We start from the raw sequence: 21,198 nt of genomic DNA on the forward strand, positions 1-21,198 counted from the left end.
TTACCATATTGGAGCTACTGACTGAATAAACTTCCTCTCAGGTTATACATAGAGAGAAAAGGAAATGGCCTGTCTTATCGAGCTAGCAAAGAATTATTACTCAACACAACCCATGGCTAACATACATTTCACACACACACACTCACACTCTTCTCGCATTTACCCTCTACTGCACTGTCTTCTGGACAAACAGGCATTGCAAGCCACAGCTACATTTAGTGCTGTCCCCCATTTACATAGTATGACTGGAGCCTGCAAACAAGGGTTTTGATCTTGGCCGTGTGTTAAGACGCACTTGGCTTGGCGCACAAGAAACAAACTTGGACAGCTAAGAAACACATCGATAGAAGCTGAAGATTCATGTCTCAGCTCCCTGTTCTGATAAGGATCCCTGTTCAGAATTATTTGATGAATTGAAAGTTCAAATGAACAGCATTTTATTTGAAGGAGAAATCGTTCCCAACATTAGAAATATCTTTACTGTCACTTTTGATCAATTTAATGAATTCTTGCTGAATAAAATGACTACTTTCTTTAAAAAAATCTTACTGACCACTAACTTTTAAATGGCAGTATGTAGTTGCAAATTTAGCATGTGTTCACATCTGGCATGTTTGGTTTTATTAAACCGAGCCCTAGGGTGATTGCTTTCTTAGTGCAGTTTATTTGAATAAGTGTGAACGCTGCCTGGTGCGCACCAACCATGTTGACCGAGTTCGCTGAATAGATGGGTCGCTTTCAATCGAACTCTAATGCTCAAGCATACCAGTCTTTTCTTGTCATAGTGTTGATGGATGTGCTTCAAACTTTACCGTATATTGGCAAAAATAATATTGATAGATGCCAATGGGAACAGACAGAGGAACATACCATAATCCTAAATGTAAATTCCAATGTTAAAGAGATAGTTCACAAAAAAATTAAAACTCCGTCAGTAATTACTCACCCTCATGTTGTTCCAACCCCGTAAGACTTTCGTTTATCTTTGGAACACAAATGAAGATATTTTTGATTAAATCTGAGAGCTGGATCACTCCTCCATGGGCTTCTAAGGGATTGAAACTTGCCGGCCCAGAAAAGTTATTAAAGACATTGTTTAAATAGTGACTACAGTGGCTCAATCTTAAGTTTATCAAGCGACGGGAATAGTTTTTGTGCGCAAACCCCCCCAAAAAAATAACAGCTTTATTCAACTGTTCATTCAATGTTTCCCCTACCATTGTTTTTTTACGGGTGACCCCCTAAAATGCTGATGAAATCCAGTCATAAAACTGAATTTACTGTTTAACACAGAATTTCACAGAATTTGTAATTTTTTTGGAGGAATATATAGAAAGCAGTCAAATCGCTATGTAGAGCAGGGGCGTAGGAGCCATTACATTTCAAAATTTACATCCCCCCCCCCCCCCCTCTATTTCGCAGTCTTTTGAGATTTTGTTTTGCATTGATTAGTCTCACAATTAATCCATTCTGCAACTTTTAAACACATAATTAAATTTTTAAAAACGGCCGTATTATTCGGCGTCTATATAAAACCACAAAGACTATTTAAATACGAATCCTGCATGTTCTTTTTGAATGAGCTGTGTGCAGCCGATGCGCTTTTTCATTTACCACACACACACTGAAGCATGTGTGAAACCCGCGCTGTTTTTATTTTGCCTATATGAAGACACAAATGCATGAACTTCCTCTCCAGGCTCTAGATCCACTCTGAAAGTCACTTCATGATCATTTAACCGCTTCATTTGAGAAAAAAACTATCATCATGACATAAACGCACAGAAACGCAAAAGGTCTTCACGGCAACCCGTCAAAATAAAAGTTTGGTTTTTGACAGAAATATATCACTGTTGTACAGTCGAATTTAGATATGTCCCAATGTAATAATACTAACACTAATCCAAATAAATTATCATCAAAACTTAATTTAAGGAATAATCAATTTTTCTTCCATGTTTTAATTTTAACAGTAAAGCTCATTGTGCAGCATGTTATTTGACAAACAGTTTATTTAATTTCATATGATTAAAATTGTTGATAAATGATAACATTTGTGCTTTATGTCTTTACACAACAAAATTTTTCATAGTCTCAAATTTTGTTCATAGATTTTTCTTTAAATGTTGTATAAGTTTAATGATTCATAATAAATTATTTAAATTAATTAGACATGCTTTTTGATTATAAAAAAATGTACACCACGTATCTATAACATGCCCGCTCCGCAACACCAGCAGTTTCACACCCCCACCCCCACCCCACTGAAAAAAAATCCTAGGGGAAACACTTGCGTTGTTTTTGCCTCTTCACGATGACTCGCTTGGTTTAGTCCTCAGTTGTAAGTCGTTTTGGATAAAATCGTCTGCTAAATGACTAAATGTAAATGTAACAATGTCTTTCATAACTTTTGGGCCGGCCAGTTTCAATCCCTTAGAAGCCTATGCACTGGTGACCCAGCACTCAGATTTCATCAAAAATATCTTCATTTGTGTTCTGAAGATGAACGAAAGTCTTACGAGGTTGGAACAACATGAGAGTAAGTAATCACTGACAGAATTTTCATTTTTAAATTTCCTTCCCAACTATCCCTTTAAATGTATAACTTTTAAAATTCTTTTTTACATTTGTATGTTAAAAGGGTTTACTGAGAAAAACCAGAGGGTCCTGAAGTAAAATCGGCAGAATACTCCACATGATGGAGTGAAAACAAATCATTGAGCATTGAGAGGGGAACTGGCATGAGTTGCATCTGCACTCTAAGTTTAGTGGGCTGGATGAAAAAAGTTTGCTAGAGGAGGGTAACACTGGAAACCAAATATCAGTGGCCTCATTTGGCATGTAACTCTGATGTGCAATGTGAAAATCACAGCACCTGCTTCTACTGCTGTGTTTCTCGGGAAGCTTGATGTATTTCATACATTAGGTTGATATGTTGTCAAATGGTCTGGGCATTTTGCACTTGGATGTGACTGAGTGCCAAATAATGTGTGCTCGGTATTAATATAGTTTCATGACACTGTTATGATTAATATAGTATTAAGTAACTTGACTAAGCAAATTAAATTGGTAATGATTCTTATTTTGGAGCTTTAAGTATACCCACAAATCCTGAAGTGTCAAAAATATTTTAAGTACTGCATCAGTGGAATAGGTAATATTACAAAATAAACCATACTGTGACATCAGAAAAAATGGATGGAGTTAAAATTACATGGCTTAATTCTCATAAAAGAAGCCTGTTTTTTTTAGATGAACCAATAACATTCTGCCTTTATAACCATCTGATCTCTCTTATTTTATTGATATTTCTCATCCTGTGTAAATGAGAACAGCCATGGCTGCTGTTATTATGTGCTATATCTAGTGTGCTTAGATCCTAAATATAGCATCCCTGTCTCAGGCTTCCAGGCAAGATATAAAGAAACTTTGTTACAACATAGCCTACCTAAACAACCCGGTCTCACCCCAAGACGTCATATAACTGACGTTTTGGGACGTCTTTTGACCATACGTCAATATTCGCCTTTTTAGGGCCCCCTTAAACGTCGGTAGATGAGGTTATGGGATCCTAACCCTACCCCATACCTAAACCTAACCCTAAACCTAACCCGTCACCTAACTGACGTTAAAGGTAAAGCGTCAGTTGTATGACGGCCCGGGATCGCCATCTACAGACGTTTAAGGGGGCCCTAAAAAGGCTGATATTGACGTATGGTCAAAATACGTCCCAAAACGTCAGTTATATGACTTTTTGGGATGAGACTGTGTTAACCTAAACCTGATAAACCTGCCTGTGTGTAACTTAAAAACCAACTATTTGTGAAACTAGCTTGAAACTTTTTTTTTTTTTTTTTTTTTTTTTGCTCATATGTAACTCTGTGCTGGTTTTGTCATCATGACAGTGTGAACATCACAAACCACATGGATTCTGATCTTTTCAATTCTGATTTGGGCCACTTCCATATTTTTGGATTTTTTTTAAAATATAAAGTTGATAACTTTTTTGCTTAACTGTTATAAATTACAATTAACGTGTAACATGGCAGGCATTCGGTACAGTTGTAATCGAAATTATTCAACCCCCATTGCAAATCAGGTTTATTAGCAAAACTTACAGACTTTCAGCTGTTTTCAATGATGAAATCAAACAAAAGTAATTGAAATAACTCAACACAGCAAAATGTTTCAAGTGGTTTCCTCAAATTCAACTCCTCATGCCAAGCATCTTTAGTAGAACACCTTTGATCCAAAGTGACTTGCCTTTTATGCATTTTATCATGTGTGTGATGGTGAAACCCTTGATCTTGGCATTGTTAGCAGTAGCACCACGCTCTACTACTAGCTACAGGAGCGTCTTCTATATATCCTGCCAAGCTCATTCTTACCTGTTCTTCTCAGGTGCTGAATCTGTTCCTGGCCCTGCTCCTCAGCTCCTTCAGTGGGGATAACCTGTCTGCAGGTGATGACGATGGTGAGATGAACAACCTTCAGATAGCCATTGGTCGCATCACCAGGGGTATAGATTGGCTCAAAGCCTACGTCGCCAGTATGGTGGGACAGATTCTAGGAAAGAAACCTCCTGACAATAAGGAGGGAGGAGTGGAAGGAGACCTAGAACTATATGCTTTAAACCACCTGGATGAGGGAAAAATGGCAGATGGCTTGACCAACTCTTTGCCTCTGACACTGACTGTGCCCATTGCTCGTTTTGAGTCCGATGTTGAAGAGGACTTCGATGAATCTTCTGATGAGGAGGACAGAGAGGTAAGGGGTCAGCAATCAACTCTACCTCACTCTCCTTCTGGTGTGCCATTACTTTAAAAAAAAACATTAAAGGCATAAATCCTAAATGCTAGATAAGCCTTTACAACTTATCGTGAAAAAATTATTTAGAAATTATTATGACAAATTGGCTTGCCATGAAAAGTATTGAGTTTTAAAGGGTTAGTTCACCCAAAAATGAAAATTCTGTCAGTTATACTCACGCCATGTCGTTCCAACTTTGTAAGACTTTTGTTCATCTTCAGAACACAAATTACGATATTTTTGATGAAATCTGAGAGCTGGCTCACTCCTTCATAGGCTGCTAGGTAATTGCATCTGCCGGCCCAGAAAAGTTATTAAAGACATTGTTAAAATACTGCAAGTGACTACAGTGGCTCAACCTTAAGTTTGTCAGCCGACAAGAATAATTTTTGTGCACAAAACAACTGAAATAACAACTTTATTCAATTATTCATTTTTTTCTGTGTGACTCAGATGTGAGTTCATGAGAGAGCCACGACTTATGCACGAGAACTGAGAAGATGACGCAGTTGAATCTCGATTTAGTGTTTAAAGTAGTTGTGCATTTCCTGGATGTCCGAATCGTGATTAACCAACGAGAAAGCGTAAAAGTGCCTTACCAATGCCATTAAATAAATGGCTTACCTTTCACACTTTCCCGTCAAATGAAGCGTCATTTTCTCAGTTCTCGCGCATGCGTCGTGGCGCTCTCGGGAACTCACATCAGAGGCCCACACTAAATGTGGAGTGATCCAGCTCTCAGGTTTCATCAAAAATATCTTAATTTGTGTTCCGAAGATGAGCGAAAGTCTTACGTGGTTGGAACAACATGAGGGTGAGTAAATAATGACAGAATTGTCATTTTTGGGTGAATTAACCCTTTAAAGGGGTCATTGGATGCCCATTTTCCACTCTTTGGTATGATTCTTTCAAGTTTGTAACGTACTTTAAAATTCCTCAATGGTTGTGTAAAACAACACCCTTTTTACCTTCACAAAAACAGCTCTGTTCACGGCGACCTGTTTTGGTGCATGTCTCTTTAAAAGATAATGAGCAACTGCTCACCTCATACCTCTCTTCCGTGGGGTGTGTCAAGACATAAAGTACTGCCTTGGCAGATATGCTAATACGGGACAGTCCGTCAGCGGTCATTTTATACAGATTTCTGTATTGTCCCCTTAAAGTGGTCATTTTGGCCTGTCCCACCCCAGTGGTAAATAAAAAGGTAATTGGAAAGTCACGTTGTTTTTAGTTTTTATTTGTTTTTATCGAGTCATGGTTTGTTTTTGTTTTTTTTTTTGTCATTGTTTTGCCTGTGTTCTGGTTCATTATTTGTCGTCATGGTTTTTAATTAGTTCTTTCCCGTTTCCTGTTCTGTTAATTATCCTCTGTGTATTTAAGGGGCCGTTTACACAAAACCGCTTTAACTAAAAGCAGAAAATTTGTATGTGTTTTGGCTGTTCATTTACACAACAACGGCGTTTTGCGCGTCTGAAAATGCTAACTTTTGAAAACGGGTTACAAAACGTGAAAACGGTGATGTCATGCGTATTATAGAAACATTAATCTTAATCTCACCAAGGCTGCATTGATTTGATTAAAAATACAGTAAAAACAGTAATACTGTTAAGTATTATTACTATTTAAATGATCTGGTTTCTGTTGTAATATATATTTTTAAATGTAACTTGTTTCTGTGATGCAAAGCTGAATTTCCAGCAGCCTTCAGTGTCACATGATCTTTCAGAAATTATTCTAAAATGTTGATTTGGTGCTAAATAAACATTTTGTTCTTATTAATGTTAAACACAGTTGTTCTGCTTAACATTTAGCATCTGCTTAACATTTTGGAAACTATGTTGTTGTTGTTTTTTTCAGGATTCTTTGATTAAAAGAAAGAACAGCATTTATTATAAATATGATTTTTTTTTGATAATATTTAATAATTTCATACTGTCTTTTTTGATCAATTCAGTGCACCTTTACTAAATAGATGTATTCATTTATTTTCTCTTTTAAAAAAATGTTAGCCCAAACTTTTGAATGGCTGTGCATCATGATTTCCAAAAAATTATAATAATAATAATAAGCAGCTAAAACTGTTCAACGTTTATAATAATAAATGATCTTCTGAAAGATCATGTGACATTGAAGACTGAAGTAATGGCTGCAGATATTTTTACATTTTATTACAACAGAAACCTGTTATCAATTTTTTAATTAAACAAATACATTTTTTAATTCATGAGAAATATGTATGTAAAGTTAAGGCTAAATCTGCAAACATTACCTAGTTTTTTTTAATGTTTTTTTAAATTGAATCATATAAAATTTATTCAACAAATATATTTATTTTATTTAATTTAATTTAATGATGTTTATTTAATTTTTAGTGCTAGAAATTAAAGCACATCTCACACTGTTCCCTTCAATTTTGTTGTTCGCTCTCTGATTTCTTTACGTCTTTTGCTCCACAGGCCTCTCTTAATGATGACGACTCTTCGGTTTGTAGCACAGTGGACTACCGACCTCCAGAACCTGAGCCTGAGCCCGAAGAGGAAGAAGAACCTGAGCCTGAAGAGCCGGAGTCCTGTTTCACAGAGGGTGAGCATGCATGCTTCATTCGTCTCACTTTTTCTTACCAGTACTCATAATGAATATTAATGTTCAAGGCACCACTTCAAGACTGCAGGTTCTTCAAGGTCATAATGTTGTTCTCTTTTTAACTAGGTTGTGTTAAGCGCTGCACATGTTTGAGTGTAGACGTCACTGAAGGCTGGGGGAAAAAGTGGTGGAACCTGCGAAGAACATGCTTCACCATAGTTGAGCATGACTACTTTGAGACCTTCATCATCTTTATGATCCTCCTTAGCAGTGGAGCACTGGTATGTCTGTCAATGCTTACTGTATCTCTGCATTATGTTATTAATGCAAAATTAAATCCTTTAAATCTGACGTGCTAAAAGTGCTTGAATTTGACTTTTGGAAATTGAAGTCCTGGAAAACCCTTGAAAACAGCCATATTTATGAAAAGGGATCTCGAAATGCTTGAGTTATTGAAAGACAATGCGTCTCATTCGTGAAACATTCGTAAATATACGAGTAAATTTGAGAGTGATTTGCGCATAAACAGACCTTCCCGAAAACTCTTCTCCTGATTCACAAATACCTCGTAAACGTCAGATGTGATAGTGAAATGTGCAACCAGTCGTAAATGGGATGCGGGTGCACGTTCATACTCAATTACCATAAATCCCGCCCATTATATCCGACTAACATCTATAGGCATATAATAACGTGAATGCGAATGAAAAATAAAGATTTCTCGGATGCAGAAATTGAAGTTTTATTATCAGAAGTTCATTCAAAAGTAGAAGTCACATTCTATTTTCAAGCATACATAGTGGCCTATCAGGTCCTAAAAAAAGGAAGCTTGGCAGCATATTACAGATGCCGTTAATGGAGTTTCATCTGTTAATCGAACAGTCCCAGAAGTGAGAAGAAAATGGTTTGACATTAAGCTTAACAGCAAAAAACAAATTAGTTCACTTCTGAAAAATCGTATTCAAACTGAGGACCGCCATCGATCACCAGATCTGCTATTACTGGCTCTCATAATAAAAGTAAAAAGAAAAAGCCGTATGAATTTACTATGTAAAATATTTTTTTATGTACACGATTAAGGCCAATTAATGCAGCCTTATTAATGCGCACCATTTACGCGTGGCTGGGAGCAGGTGTAGATTTCTTGCGTACCAACTCACATTTGGAAAATACTAACATTTTAATGAATCTGAAAATTTACGCCAGAACCACTTTACACACAAATTCGTTCTGCTCATGTTTCATGAACGAGACCCAATGTGAAATTAAATCGATAAACGAATCTTCAAAATTTACTCTGCAGTCCATCTGATATATAGCCAATCGCATGGTGTTGCTCATGTACATATCCAAGTATATGACACAACTTTCATTCTTCAGGTCAATCATATATTCATGAGGGGAAAAATCAGTTTGAATAAGGAAAGCGATATATTTGTCATAGTATCCTTTCATTGATTTATTATTATTTTGGTCCCACTTTATATTAAGTGGCTTTAAGTACTATGTACTTACATTGAAACAAATAATTTGATACAATGGACTTATTGTGTACATGCATGTCTTTACATTGTACTTATATTTTTAAAATACCAGCATGTAATTACAGCTTTAACTAATTTGTAATTAATTGACCCATCCCTTACACTTTAACCTACCCTTAAACCTACCCATATCACCACACCTGTCCCTAACCTTACCCAGATCACACCTCAATAGCAGCAAAAGTGTTTTACAATACAACATGAGCACAACAAGTACATTGTACTTATTTTTCAATGTAAGTACATAGCACTTAAAGCCACTTAATATAAAGTGGGACCAGGACCATTATTTTTATTTGTTTATTTACTTTTTTTAGAACTTGAAAGATATTATATTGATAAGTGAGATCTCTGACTGCGGTCCTTGGAAACCAAAAAAGTAGAGTTTGAAAAGTTCTTGAAAGTCGTGGAATTTCATTTCACATGATCAGTATGAACCCTGGTCCTGGCTTCATTTTATGGAAAAGTGAACTTATAAATCCATTAATGCTTGTTTGATGCATCATTGTTTTCATTCTGTCAGGCTTTTGAGGATATCAACATTGACCGTCGCAGAGTGATCAAGATCATCCTGGAGTATGCTGATAAAGTCTTCACATACGTTTTCATTGTGGAGATGTTACTGAAGTGGGTGGCATACGGTTTCAAGACCTACTTCACTAATGCATGGTGCTGGCTGGACTTCCTCATTGTGGATGTGAGTTTACCTGTCAAATTTGCATCTTAACCCTTATCAGCAAATACCTGTTGGATGTCGAAATTTGTGCGTATACTGACTTGATCACTTGTTGTTTTATTTAAGGTGTCTCTGGTCAGTTTAACAGCCAATTTAATGGGCTATTCTGAGTTGGGACCAATCAAATCTCTCAGAACACTCAGGGCTCTTCGACCCCTTCGAGCTCTGTCGAGATTTGAGGGAATGAGGGTAAGGAATGACTCTCTTTTCATTTATGTGAATTTGTGTTTCTTAGCAACTAATATACTGTGTTTAATGCTTCAACGCTTTAAGGAAAGGTAATTAAAGTAATTTAAGGCAATAATAAAAACAAAAAAGTTTTAAAGCATGATTTGACAGAATTTGAAGCATTTTTATTTTAATCATCCTAAGGGGCAGAACATTTCCTCTAAGTGAATTAGTATTTTTATGTTAACTTTTGAGTTGTTCTTAAAGTAATGTTTATATAAATCTTGACTTCATACCCCATACAGGTGGTGGTGAACGCACTGGTTGGTGCAATTCCCTCCATTTTTAATGTGCTCCTAGTGTGTCTGATATTCTGGCTCATCTTCAGCATTATGGGAGTTAATCTATTTGCTGGAAAGTTCTACCACTGCATCAACACCACCACAGAGGAACGCTTTCCCATGGATGTGGTCAACAACAGGAGTGACTGCATGGCACTGATGCACACCAATGAGGCGCGCTGGGTTAATGTCAAGGTCAACTATGACAACGTGGGTCTTGGCTACCTCTCTCTACTGCAAATTGTGAGTTTTGCCATTACTTGCAGAGTTCAGTCTATTATACAGCCATACCTCTATCATGAGGAATCAAATTTTGTGGGAGAAAAGGGCTTTATATACTATTAAAAAAACACACACACAATTTCATAACTCAAAAGAGTAACATTGAAAAAAAGAAAAAAAAAACTTTCATAACTTTGTGACATTAGAAATGCATATATGCATCAGTTAAAGCATATTTAAAGACAGTGAATATATGTTCATGTCCTTTTCTTTTTTTGCATCAGAGGACACGGAGGTAATTGAGTACAAATCCATAATGAATCAATGCATTTAACTTGACACGCTGATATTCAGGAAATACTCTCTCCACATAGGCTACATTCAAAGGCTGGATGGATATCATGTATGCTGCAGTGGATTCTAGAGAGGTATGTGAACGACAAGCTTTCCACCTGGAATATTTACAATGCCCAGCTGCAACAAAGCAAAACTAAATGTGGTATGCATATAATGCAGTATGAGTTATGAGCTTGTGAATTGACAATAAAAAGTCAACACAACTTTCTGTTATGCTGTCCTCGCTGATTGAAAAGACGAACAGTGCAATGTGCTGTCTAATTCATGGACAAATTTCTTGGTTGGAGTGAAACAAATGGTTCATGTATGAAAATGTAATGAAAATTTCCCCATTATATGAAGAGTTCAGATGCAAAAGCCTCTAAGTGCCATTTGAAATTTTCTTCTAAAATTATCATTTTTATCAAGCTTGTATATTTAAGTTCAGTAATTTCACTTAAATGGCAGTGAAGATTACCTATTAATTGTCATTTAAGTGAAATTACTGAACTTAAATATACAAGCTTGATAAAAATGGTCATTTTAGAAGAAAATTTCAAATGGCATTTAGAGGCTTTTGCATCTGAACTCTTCATATACTCACAATCATGCCCTCATGCTGTTAAAAGCTACCCTTATGCTGTAGCTTTGTTTAATGGACCAACAAACATTTAACTCTTTCCCTGCCAGCGTTTTTAAAAAATGTTGCCAGCCAGCACCAGCATTATTTATCCTTTTCACAATTTTTTTTTTTTTTTTTTGGCCCCCAGAATATTTTTTTGTGGGAATATCTAAACATGCAATATCAGAACAGAGGCTCTGCTCAAAAAAGCTTAATGCATTCTTTTTTTATCAACACAAGTTTCATTTAAAAAAATCAACATTTTTAGCAAAAAGCTGAGAAAATCACTCTTTTGTCAAAGACTATGTTTGGATCGGATATGGGATGATGATCAAAACTTAAATGGAGTTGATCCCAAGGTGTTGATTGACAGTCCTGGGTCTGCATTTCATTCGGTAGCGCAATTAAGTTAAGTTAAGTTAAGTTATACTTATTTTATATGCTATTAAATGATGATATTTTACACATGAAGAGTTCAGATGCAAAAGCCTCTAAATGCCAGTTGAAATTTTCTTCTTTAATGATGTTCAGTAATTTCACTTAAATAACAATTAATAGGTAATTATCATTGCCATTTAAGTGAAATCACTGAACTTAAATATACAAGCTTGATAAAAATGATCATTAAAGAAGAAAATTTCAAATGGCACTTAGAGGCTTTTGCATCTGAACTCTTCACATGCATCTGCTTACATATGATATCGCTTGTTTCTGCTTCTTTTTCGCCTTTGTTTTGATCCGGAGATTCTGTACTTTTTCTGAAGATGTGCCATAGCGCCCTCTACCGTATAACAGTGAAATTACGGAAGCTGGAAAATTCTGGAAAGCATTGTCTCATAAATGACTGAAAATTCTGTCAGTGTCAGGGAAAGAGTTAAGACATTCTTCTCCGGTGCAAATCTCAAATCAAATATGGTGCATATGGCACAGGTTGGGCGTCAATAGCATTATGCATTGTTGGTTCTCGTTACCAAACGTCATGAAGTCAAAGTTGTGGCATTGATTTGAGTTCTGTAGCGAAGGTTAAGAATAATGAAGTAAATAATGACTTCAAAATGACACTTTTATCAGAGCTTTCATTATTTCTTTTCCATGTCAGGTGGAAGAGCAGCCATCATATGAGATCAACCTTTACATGTACCTATATTTTGTTATTTTCATCATTTTTGGCTCCTTTTTCACTCTCAACCTCTTCATTGGTGTCATCATTGACAACTTTAATCAGCAAAAGTCAAAGATAAGTATCACTTTTTTTAACTAACCTCCAAATGAATGTGTGTTGCACGATTGAATTGTTCTTTACCAGAAAGAATAATTAATATTTGTTTCTTCTGCACTTTGGAGGAAAAGACATTTTCATGACAGAGGAACAGAAAAAGTACTACAATGCCATGAAGAAATTGGGTTCCAAAAAACCTGCAAAACCTATCCCTCGGCCTACGGTATGAACTTTACTTGCATTCAATCTTCCATTGCTGTTTTTTTACCATTAAAACTAAATGACTGTCAAACTTTTTTTTTTTTAAATATCAGCATTAAAGGAGAACTCCGGTGCAAAATGAACCTTTGGTCTAATTACACGTTGGTACCTAGTCGACCGTTCTCTGAGATTTGTTTTCATGATAATCAAATGTAAAGAGTTTTATCTCTAAAAACGGTTTAACGTATACACTAGCATATGGGGGCATTTAATAAGTAAAAAAAAAAAAACGCTTGTTATTACCACTAACGCCGTTCATACAGTTCAGAAGTTCTCTGACCTTCATACAGTTCAGCTCACTTGGCACGTCGTTCGTGGTTCGACTTGTCGAGACTGTTTTCCAAAGATGACTGATACACAAAGTGGACTGTCTTTATAAAATATCTTCTTATTAAATGGTCTGTACTCTTACAAAGTTCTCAATGCTTCATTTTGAATGTAGGGACCCTCATTATGGTACTGTGTTAGTGTGGGGCTATTTTGAGCCTTGTTAGTGGTATTAACTAGCGATTTCTCTTTACTTATTATATGCCCCCATTTACTAGCGTATACGCTAAACAGTTTTTAGAGATAAAACTCTTTACATTCGATTATCATGAAAACAAATCTCAGAGAATTGTCGACCAGGTACCAATGTGTAATTAGACCAAAGGTTCATTTTGTGCCAGAGTTCTCCTTTAAATCTAATTAAATCTTTAAAAACTAATCTACTATATTGCTCTTCTAACAGAATTTTATCCAGGGTGTGGTGTTTGACTTCATCTCAAAACAGTTCTTTGACATCTTTATCATGGTGCTTATTTGCCTCAATATGGTGACCATGATGATAGAGACAGATGACCAGAGTCCTGAGAAAGAGAATATCCTATACCTGATCAATTTGGTGTTCATCATCATCTTCTCAGGGGAATGCTTTCTTAAGATGTTTGCGCTCAGACATTACTTCTTCACTATTGGCTGGAATGTCTTTGATTTTGTTGTGGTCATCCTTTCTATAGCAGGTAAGTGTAGAACAACCCAGGCTCGTTGGAAAAACCTGTGCCAACATTATGTTGCTTCTTGCACATTTCGCAGCACATTCAAAGTGAAATTTCAACCAAGTGACGCTTAGACCACGTTCGGTTTTATGCAAAATAGCTGAACGTGAATCTGGAAATTTTTATTACATTGGTTGTTGCACGTTTTCTGAAATAAAATGTCTAGTTAGTGGTGCTGAAAGGTTAATGATCTACTGTATCATGTTTGAAAATAATGTAGCACCTTTACTAAATGTACCCTAATCCTAACCAATAGTGTGAGCAGAAGCAAATGAGACAAATCATTATTTTCTGACTTAAACAAGCCATTTAACTCCTACATGTCTTTGAGCTCTACAGTATATTGAGGCCACGTTTACACAAAGCGGGGCATTTAGCGAAACGAATATTTTCCCCCTCTCCGTTTTCAAAAATAACATCGTACACACGCCCACATAAATACGCCGTCAAGTGCCATCATAACTATGCCAAACCTATTGGCGGCAGTGTAGGGTTTAAGGATAAAGCCATGCAAGCCAATCAGAATACTCAGAATAGACAAGGGAGAACCTAAAACGCCGTTTCTCCCAGTTTCACACGACAACACATAACTGGCGTTTTTAGAAATCTCCACTTTGGCCGGAGTTTTTAGAAATAATCGTTTTCTATGATAAAAACGTGTAAACGAGAAGCCAAACCGCAGGGAAATATCTGCGTTTTCCCTTCGTGTAAACGGGGCCTGTATCTCATGTTTTATGGGACTTGTACCAGGTGAGCTACCGGGCAAGTTTACTGTCAGTAAAGCCATACATATGGAGCTAGTTTTGTGTCAAAATCGATAAGTGTACAAATCATGCACCATGTAAAGTGTTTTGAGGTCTTAACATAGTAATGCGCAAAGAACCACATGAAAAGTCTATTAATCGATAATCTGCTCCGTAATCATAATTTGTGTGAACAGAAATACAATTTGTTGGTGTTCTACTGCCACCGTTGTTTGTTGCACTAAATTGTTTATAATAGCCCATATTTCTTCTTTCCTAAGGTCTGATGTTAGCGGACATCATTGAGAAGTACTTTGTGTCTCCCACCTTGTTCCGTGTCATCCGACTTGCTAGGATCGGCCGTGTGTTGCGTCTCATCAGAGGTGCGAAAGGCATTAGGACTCTTTTGTTTGCCTTGATGATGTCACTTCCTGCCCTTTTCAATATTGGACTGCTTCTGTTCCTCATCATGTTCATCTTCTCAATTTTTGGCATGTCTAACTTTGCCTATGTGAAAAAGCAGGCAGGCATCGATGACATCTTCAACTTTGAAACATTTGGCGGTAGCATCATCTGTCTGTTTGAGATCACAACCTCGGCAGGCTGGGATGGGCTTCTGCTGCCTATTATGAACAGCGGCCCCCCAGATTGTGACCCTGACGTAGAGAACCCCGGTACAGACGTTCGGGGTAACTGCGGGAATCCTGGCATGGGAATCATGTTTTTCTGCAGTTACATAATCATGTCGTTCCTGGTGGTTGTGAACATGTACATTGCCATCATTCTTGAGAACTTCAATGTTGCTCAAGAGGAGAGTGGAGACCCACTCTGCGAGGATGACTTCACGATGTTCGACGAGACATGGGAAAAGTTTGACGTTGATGCTACTCAGTTCATCGAATACGACCGCTTGTTTGACTTTGTCGATGTCTTGCAGGAACCTCTGCGAATTGCCAAACCCAACCGCCTCAAACTAATCACCATGGATCTGCCCATTGTAACCGGAGACAAAATCCACTGTCTTGATATTCTTCTGGCAGTTACCCGCGAGGTTCTGGGTGACACCATCGAGATGGCTGCCATGAAGGAGAGCATTGAAGCCAAGTTCATAATGAACAACCCCACATCTGCCTCATTTGAGCCAATCACCACCACTCTCAGGAGGAAGGAGGAAGAGCGAGCAGCCATTGCGGTTCAACGAACGTACCGTAGACGTCTCCTCAAACGTGCTATCCGACATGCCTGCTTTATGCGTCGCTCAAAGAGAAAAGTTAGTAGTCAGGGCGATGAAGAACCTCCTGAAACCCAAGGTCTAATTGAAAGGAAAATGAATGCCTTGTATGGTAGCAACCCAGAACTTGCCATGGCTCTTGAGTTGCAGGCTAGGCCTATGCCGTCCAATGGACAGCCACCTGAGCCCCCTTCGGTCCCGCAGCATAGAGCATCGGTGACCTATCCTCGGCCGCAGGGACAACTCATAATCCCAGTGGAGTTCACAAGGGAGGTGATCCTCCAATCTGCACCCACAACTCATGGCCTGTGCAGTTCAGAGAGTGCAACATTAAAAGAGTCAATAGTATAACTGGCAGCCAATGTCTTTGGAGTATGGACTTAAATAATCCTTGGGTTTAAAATCGAGTATCACCTGCACGCACTGAACAACAGATGCTCCAAAAACAAGTCGGCTTAAAGGATTACACAGAACTGCTATAGTGTGACATTGGAATGCCATTTATTGGGAGTACTGTTTTTTTATTTATTTTTTTTGTGTCTTATTTGTTCCTAATTAGAAATGTCCTAGTATATGTCATTACTTATCCAAGTTGTTTTGCCCTTGTATTCATTTCCAGTTGAGCCATTTTCACATTTTATGATTATTTATTAACAAAGTTTGGGAGGAACTCATCTAAATTGCCTATCTAATCAGTTTGAGAGCAGACATGTATATATATATATATATATATATATATATATACTGTATGTATTAGGGGTGTAACGGTATACAAAATTCACGGTTCGGTTCGATACGATACACTTGTGTCACGGTTCGGTTCGGTACATTTCCGATACAGCAAAAAGAAAGAAATGCCAGAGAAATTTCCTTGATTTATTTTTTTTATTATATTTTTATTAAAACTAACATCATAATAAAGTATGATATTTTTTACTTTGAGCAATGATGGAGCTATACTTGAATTTTCTTAGGAGCTTATAAAACAAAACAGCTCTTTAGACAAAATGAAATGTAATATGTAGTAGTTATAAACAAAGGTTTATTTTAGTAGCAATTGTACTGGCAGCAATTGTATTCATAATGTCAAAATAAAACTGACGTGATGTTACTTGAAACCATTATAGCCTACTATTCCTGCCAAACTTACAGTTAGTAGTGTTATACAGAAAATCCATGGTGAATGTTGCTGATCTGTAGACACTGGATAGTTCATTCATGGCACAATCCTGGTTTCCATGTCAGTGCGGTAAAAATGTGAATGTTTGTCACTAGATCTCGCAGCGATGTTATTGCTTCAGTGGCGAATCTGATTTCGCTGTGTAGTAACAGTGCTGCTTGATTAAGATTCATTTGAAATAACGAAATTTTTGTCAGCAGGAAAAATGGTCCAACGAACCGTTCGGTTCAAAAATGCGTACCGAAAAGCGAACCGAAAGCTTCATACTGAACGGTTCAATATGAATACATGTATCGTTACACCCCTAATACTGTATATCCGACTCACCTATGTTCCTATGTTCCCTCCATCCCTCCACCACCCCTCCGTCTCCTCACACTTGTCTGGTTACTATTCTAATTAGAGAGACATGGGTACTCTGAGTTCGGCTAAAATTCGAGCTTAGAGCCATGCGCTCAGAAAGCACACCAAATACGCATACTTTTTACTCAATCTGATTATTTGTAAGTGTGAAATCGTGAATCCTGTGAGTCCTGTTATTGTGCCACAAAGTGGAGAAGCACGGCAATTTTTTCATTTGATGCCGATTGAGCCCATACACATACCAGGTTTGGTTACAATATCTCCTTCCATTTAATAGTTATAGACATGGAGCCCTAAGGCCCCTCGATCTTCCTCTGAGCCATTTAAGTAAATCTGAATCTTTAGTTCCTATTGGACGAAAAACCTATGACTAGTTCTACCATGAAAATCTACCATGCCTGTAAAGTAAATTACAATTTATCAGGTTTTCATGTACTTGACATTATTTAGTTTATTATTTAGACATTATTTAAGTAACCGAAAGTAACCCCATCCATTAAATTGTAATTTAACACACAGGCACCATCTGCACTAAAATGACCCATTTGATTTGAGTGTCATACTGTAAACATAAATTGACAGCTAAATTGTGAAAATTTAAAGCTACACTGTGTGATTTTTACTCCCATCTAGTGGTGAAAAGGTATATGACCATCCAGTGAATATTAGTTTCTGTTCCTCTCAATTCCGATTTCGTTTTAACCAACCCGGTCTCATCCCAAGACGTCATATAACTGACGTTTTGGGACGTCTTTTGACCATACGTCAATATTCGCCATGAGACTGTGTTATTTTAACTCCTACGGTGGCCAATGTAGTCCAAGATTAACATGGCTTCCAGTTCGACCTCGTCCATGAGTGTTAACTCAAACGTAAACGCGAAAGGCGAAGCTTGAATTAACGGGTATGTCCCTCTTTGGCTAATGTACATTCAAGATGGAGGGGCAACATGGCGACCGACATTAGAACCCCTTACCCGTATGTATTTTCAATGGCATATTATACACTCACGAGAATACTTTATTACTTGAACGAAGTAAATACATTAATGAGCAAGTACATTTTTGAAAGAACCAAGTGTTTTTAGCTAAGAATAAACTAAAAGAGTTACACAGTGTAGCTTTAAGTTCCATCAGATTCTTTTTCTCTGTCCAGGTTAAATTAAATCCCTTCATTACAAAAAGAGCCTGGAATGTCCTGTAGATGCCACATGCTATTCTTACCTAATATATCTTTAACTGAAATTCATATTTGTTTCTGGAGATATGGTTGTAATGTTTACAAACCTTCCTTGAATACCTTTCATCCAATTTAAAGTATGTCATTTTAAAACCCTAAGTGAATTCTCCCTCAAGTACACTAAGTGTTTTAGTACTTGTGAGTTGTAGCTAAAAGTTCCATGTATTAGAGACATTTATGATTGATTTCCTCTGAAGTCTTAAAGTGATTGCAAATGTCTTATTTCTTAAAATGTATTAATTAAGCACTTTTGAGACATTTATATTTACCTCTTGTATAGTTTTTAGATTTGGTCTCTTATTACCAAAAAAGCATTAACTCTTATGTTATCTCTCGTATGTTGATTTACTGTATGTTTAAATGAGAATGAATTTTGGTGAAAAAAAAAAATCTCATGGAGCTTGTGTGCAGTTTTGTGCACTTTTTGGTTTCATATTGATATTGTTAATATGCAAATAATTTTCTATTGTTTACATTTTTATCAAGCAGAGAGACATTGCAGTGCTTTAGGTTTTGCTCGCCTCTAATTGCCTGTATATACATTTCGCAGATAGAAGCAAACTTCTCGGATGCTGTCTTTTCTTTGTAACATAACTTAACTGAACAGAACAACATTTCATTCAATGTGCATTTAAAATGTTGTCAGAATAAATTTGATAAGATAAACACGGGTCTCTTCATGCTTTAAAGTTTTGAATTGCAGTCTCAGATTGCAGCTCTGCAATATCACAGTTCATCTCATGTCAAGATTTTGTGGCGTTTGCAGTCTTAGCATGCTATCATGTGTTGTTTGTGGATATGTTTTCCCAGAGGTGTTTATCAAGCCCCTTTTTCCATTAGACTTGTGCTCTATATGACTTTTTCTGTGTGTCACTGTGGCCCCTGACCAGATAGCTATTCTTATTTCACACCTTCTATTTTTACACCCAGCTAGAGATGTCTTCACCTCAGGTAACCAGTCTTAATAAGTTTGGAATCCAGTGGTCAACATTGCCATTTGTGTCATGGGGATTTGATAAGCAACGTACATTTTAATTTTTTTTAAAGTGGTCATGAAATCAAAATATTCTGATGTCTACTTCTAACAGAATAACGTGACCATGTCACAAAACTTAAATCATGTCAGACTGGTTTCTCTAACAGGACATTGTAACCATACTCAAATGGCCTCCACAGTCTCCAGATCTCAATCCAATAGAGCAGCTTTGGGATGTGGTGGAACAGGAGATTCACATCATGGATGAGCAACCAACAAATCTGCAGCCACTGCGTGATGCTATCATGCCAGTATGGCTGGTGAGTGTACATAGTGGGACGTACCCTTTAAAAATGTTCTAAGCTTCACATAATAGAGCAAGGCTAGCATTTGTCCTTAGAAAAGTTACATTTTTGGAATAAGTTTTGAAATAACCGATCGTTTCGCATGATAAGACCCTTATTCATCGTCTGGTGTCGTTTAAAGACATTTGAAGCTGCATCTGAAACTGTTATTAACTGTCGTTTGGACCTTGAACCGTCTGGTTCCCATGTAAGTCCATTATATGGAGAAAAATCCTGGAATGTTTTCATCAAAAACCTTAATTTCTTTTCAACTGAAGAAAGAAAGAAAGACATGGACATCTTGGATGACATGGGGGTGAGTAAATTATCAGCAAAAGTTTTTTCAAAAGTGAACTAATCCTTTAATCTTTCAATTAGGTCAAGTACATTCCCACAAGGCTGGAAGCCCACTGTAATAACACCAGCGTCATCCAACTGACGCTTTACCTTTAACGTCAGTTAGATGACGCGGGTAGGTTTAGGTCTAGGGTTAGATAGCGTCATCTAAAACAGTGGATGTTGACGTATGGTCAAAAGCGTCAGTTGTATGACGTCTTGGGAGGCGACAATTTGAGCTTATAAAACTTAAACTTTGTTTGTTTTTGTTTTTTAACCCTCAGGTGCTCTTCGGTCATTTCTGACCGAAAAATTTTCTGTTTTGAAATTTTAAAAATCACAGCTTCATCGGAATGTTACGAAACTTGGTGACTTTTACGGCATTGGGTATGTGAACACACAAAAAAAATTGAGGTCATGATCCGAGCAGGCTAAGTGGTCGTAAAAAAAAATAGTCACACTTGTGCTCTTCGGTCAAAAATGACCGACCATAGGAAATGAATGGGAAATTGACAAAAACACAAAAAATTTAGAATTTTTTGTGTGTACAATCTACAAATCGGCCACGATGCAGAAAAAAAGTGCTCAGCATTGAAGGGCTGACACTCTAAAATATCAAGAGTGCAAAACAGACATACCCACCCCTAAAGAAATCTGTTTCGAATATTTAAAAATCACAGCTTCTTCAGAAAATTATGAAACTTGGTGACTTTTATGGCATTGGGTATGTGAACACACACAAAAAATTGGGGTGACACTCTACATACAACATCTAGAGTGCAAAACAGACACACCCACCAACACACACACACACATACAAACACACTTTTATACACATACACACCAATAAATGTTGATTACAAAAAGTATGTTTTGAATTTTTAAAAATCACAGCTTCATCGCGATGT

General features: G+C 37.0%; 1 protein-coding gene across 1 annotated transcript in view; it reads left to right on the top strand.

Moving 5' to 3' along the window:
* Positions 1-19,277, top strand: part of scn4aa (sodium channel, voltage-gated, type IV, alpha, a) — a 41,735-nt gene extending 22,458 nt beyond the window's left edge. Inside the window, exons 15-25 of the mRNA XM_089121966.1 lie at positions 4,402-4,767; positions 7,266-7,392; positions 7,519-7,673; positions 9,460-9,633; positions 9,739-9,861; positions 10,146-10,424; positions 10,778-10,831; positions 12,461-12,598; positions 12,699-12,803; positions 13,572-13,842; positions 14,903-19,277. Coding sequence (XP_088978092.1) covers positions 4,402-4,767; positions 7,266-7,392; positions 7,519-7,673; positions 9,460-9,633; positions 9,739-9,861; positions 10,146-10,424; positions 10,778-10,831; positions 12,461-12,598; positions 12,699-12,803; positions 13,572-13,842; positions 14,903-16,203 — 3,093 coding nt within the window. The 3' untranslated portion in view covers positions 16,204-19,277. The remainder of the gene's footprint in view (positions 1-4,401; positions 4,768-7,265; positions 7,393-7,518; positions 7,674-9,459; positions 9,634-9,738; positions 9,862-10,145; positions 10,425-10,777; positions 10,832-12,460; positions 12,599-12,698; positions 12,804-13,571; positions 13,843-14,902) is intronic.
* The last annotated feature ends 1,921 nt before the right edge of the window (positions 19,278-21,198 follow it).

The sequence above is a fragment of the Pimephales promelas genome, chromosome 17, assembly GCF_988280905.1.
Source record: "Pimephales promelas chromosome 17, fPimPro1.hap1.1, whole genome shotgun sequence".
Classification (NCBI taxonomy): domain Eukaryota; kingdom Metazoa; phylum Chordata; class Actinopteri; order Cypriniformes; family Leuciscidae; genus Pimephales; species Pimephales promelas.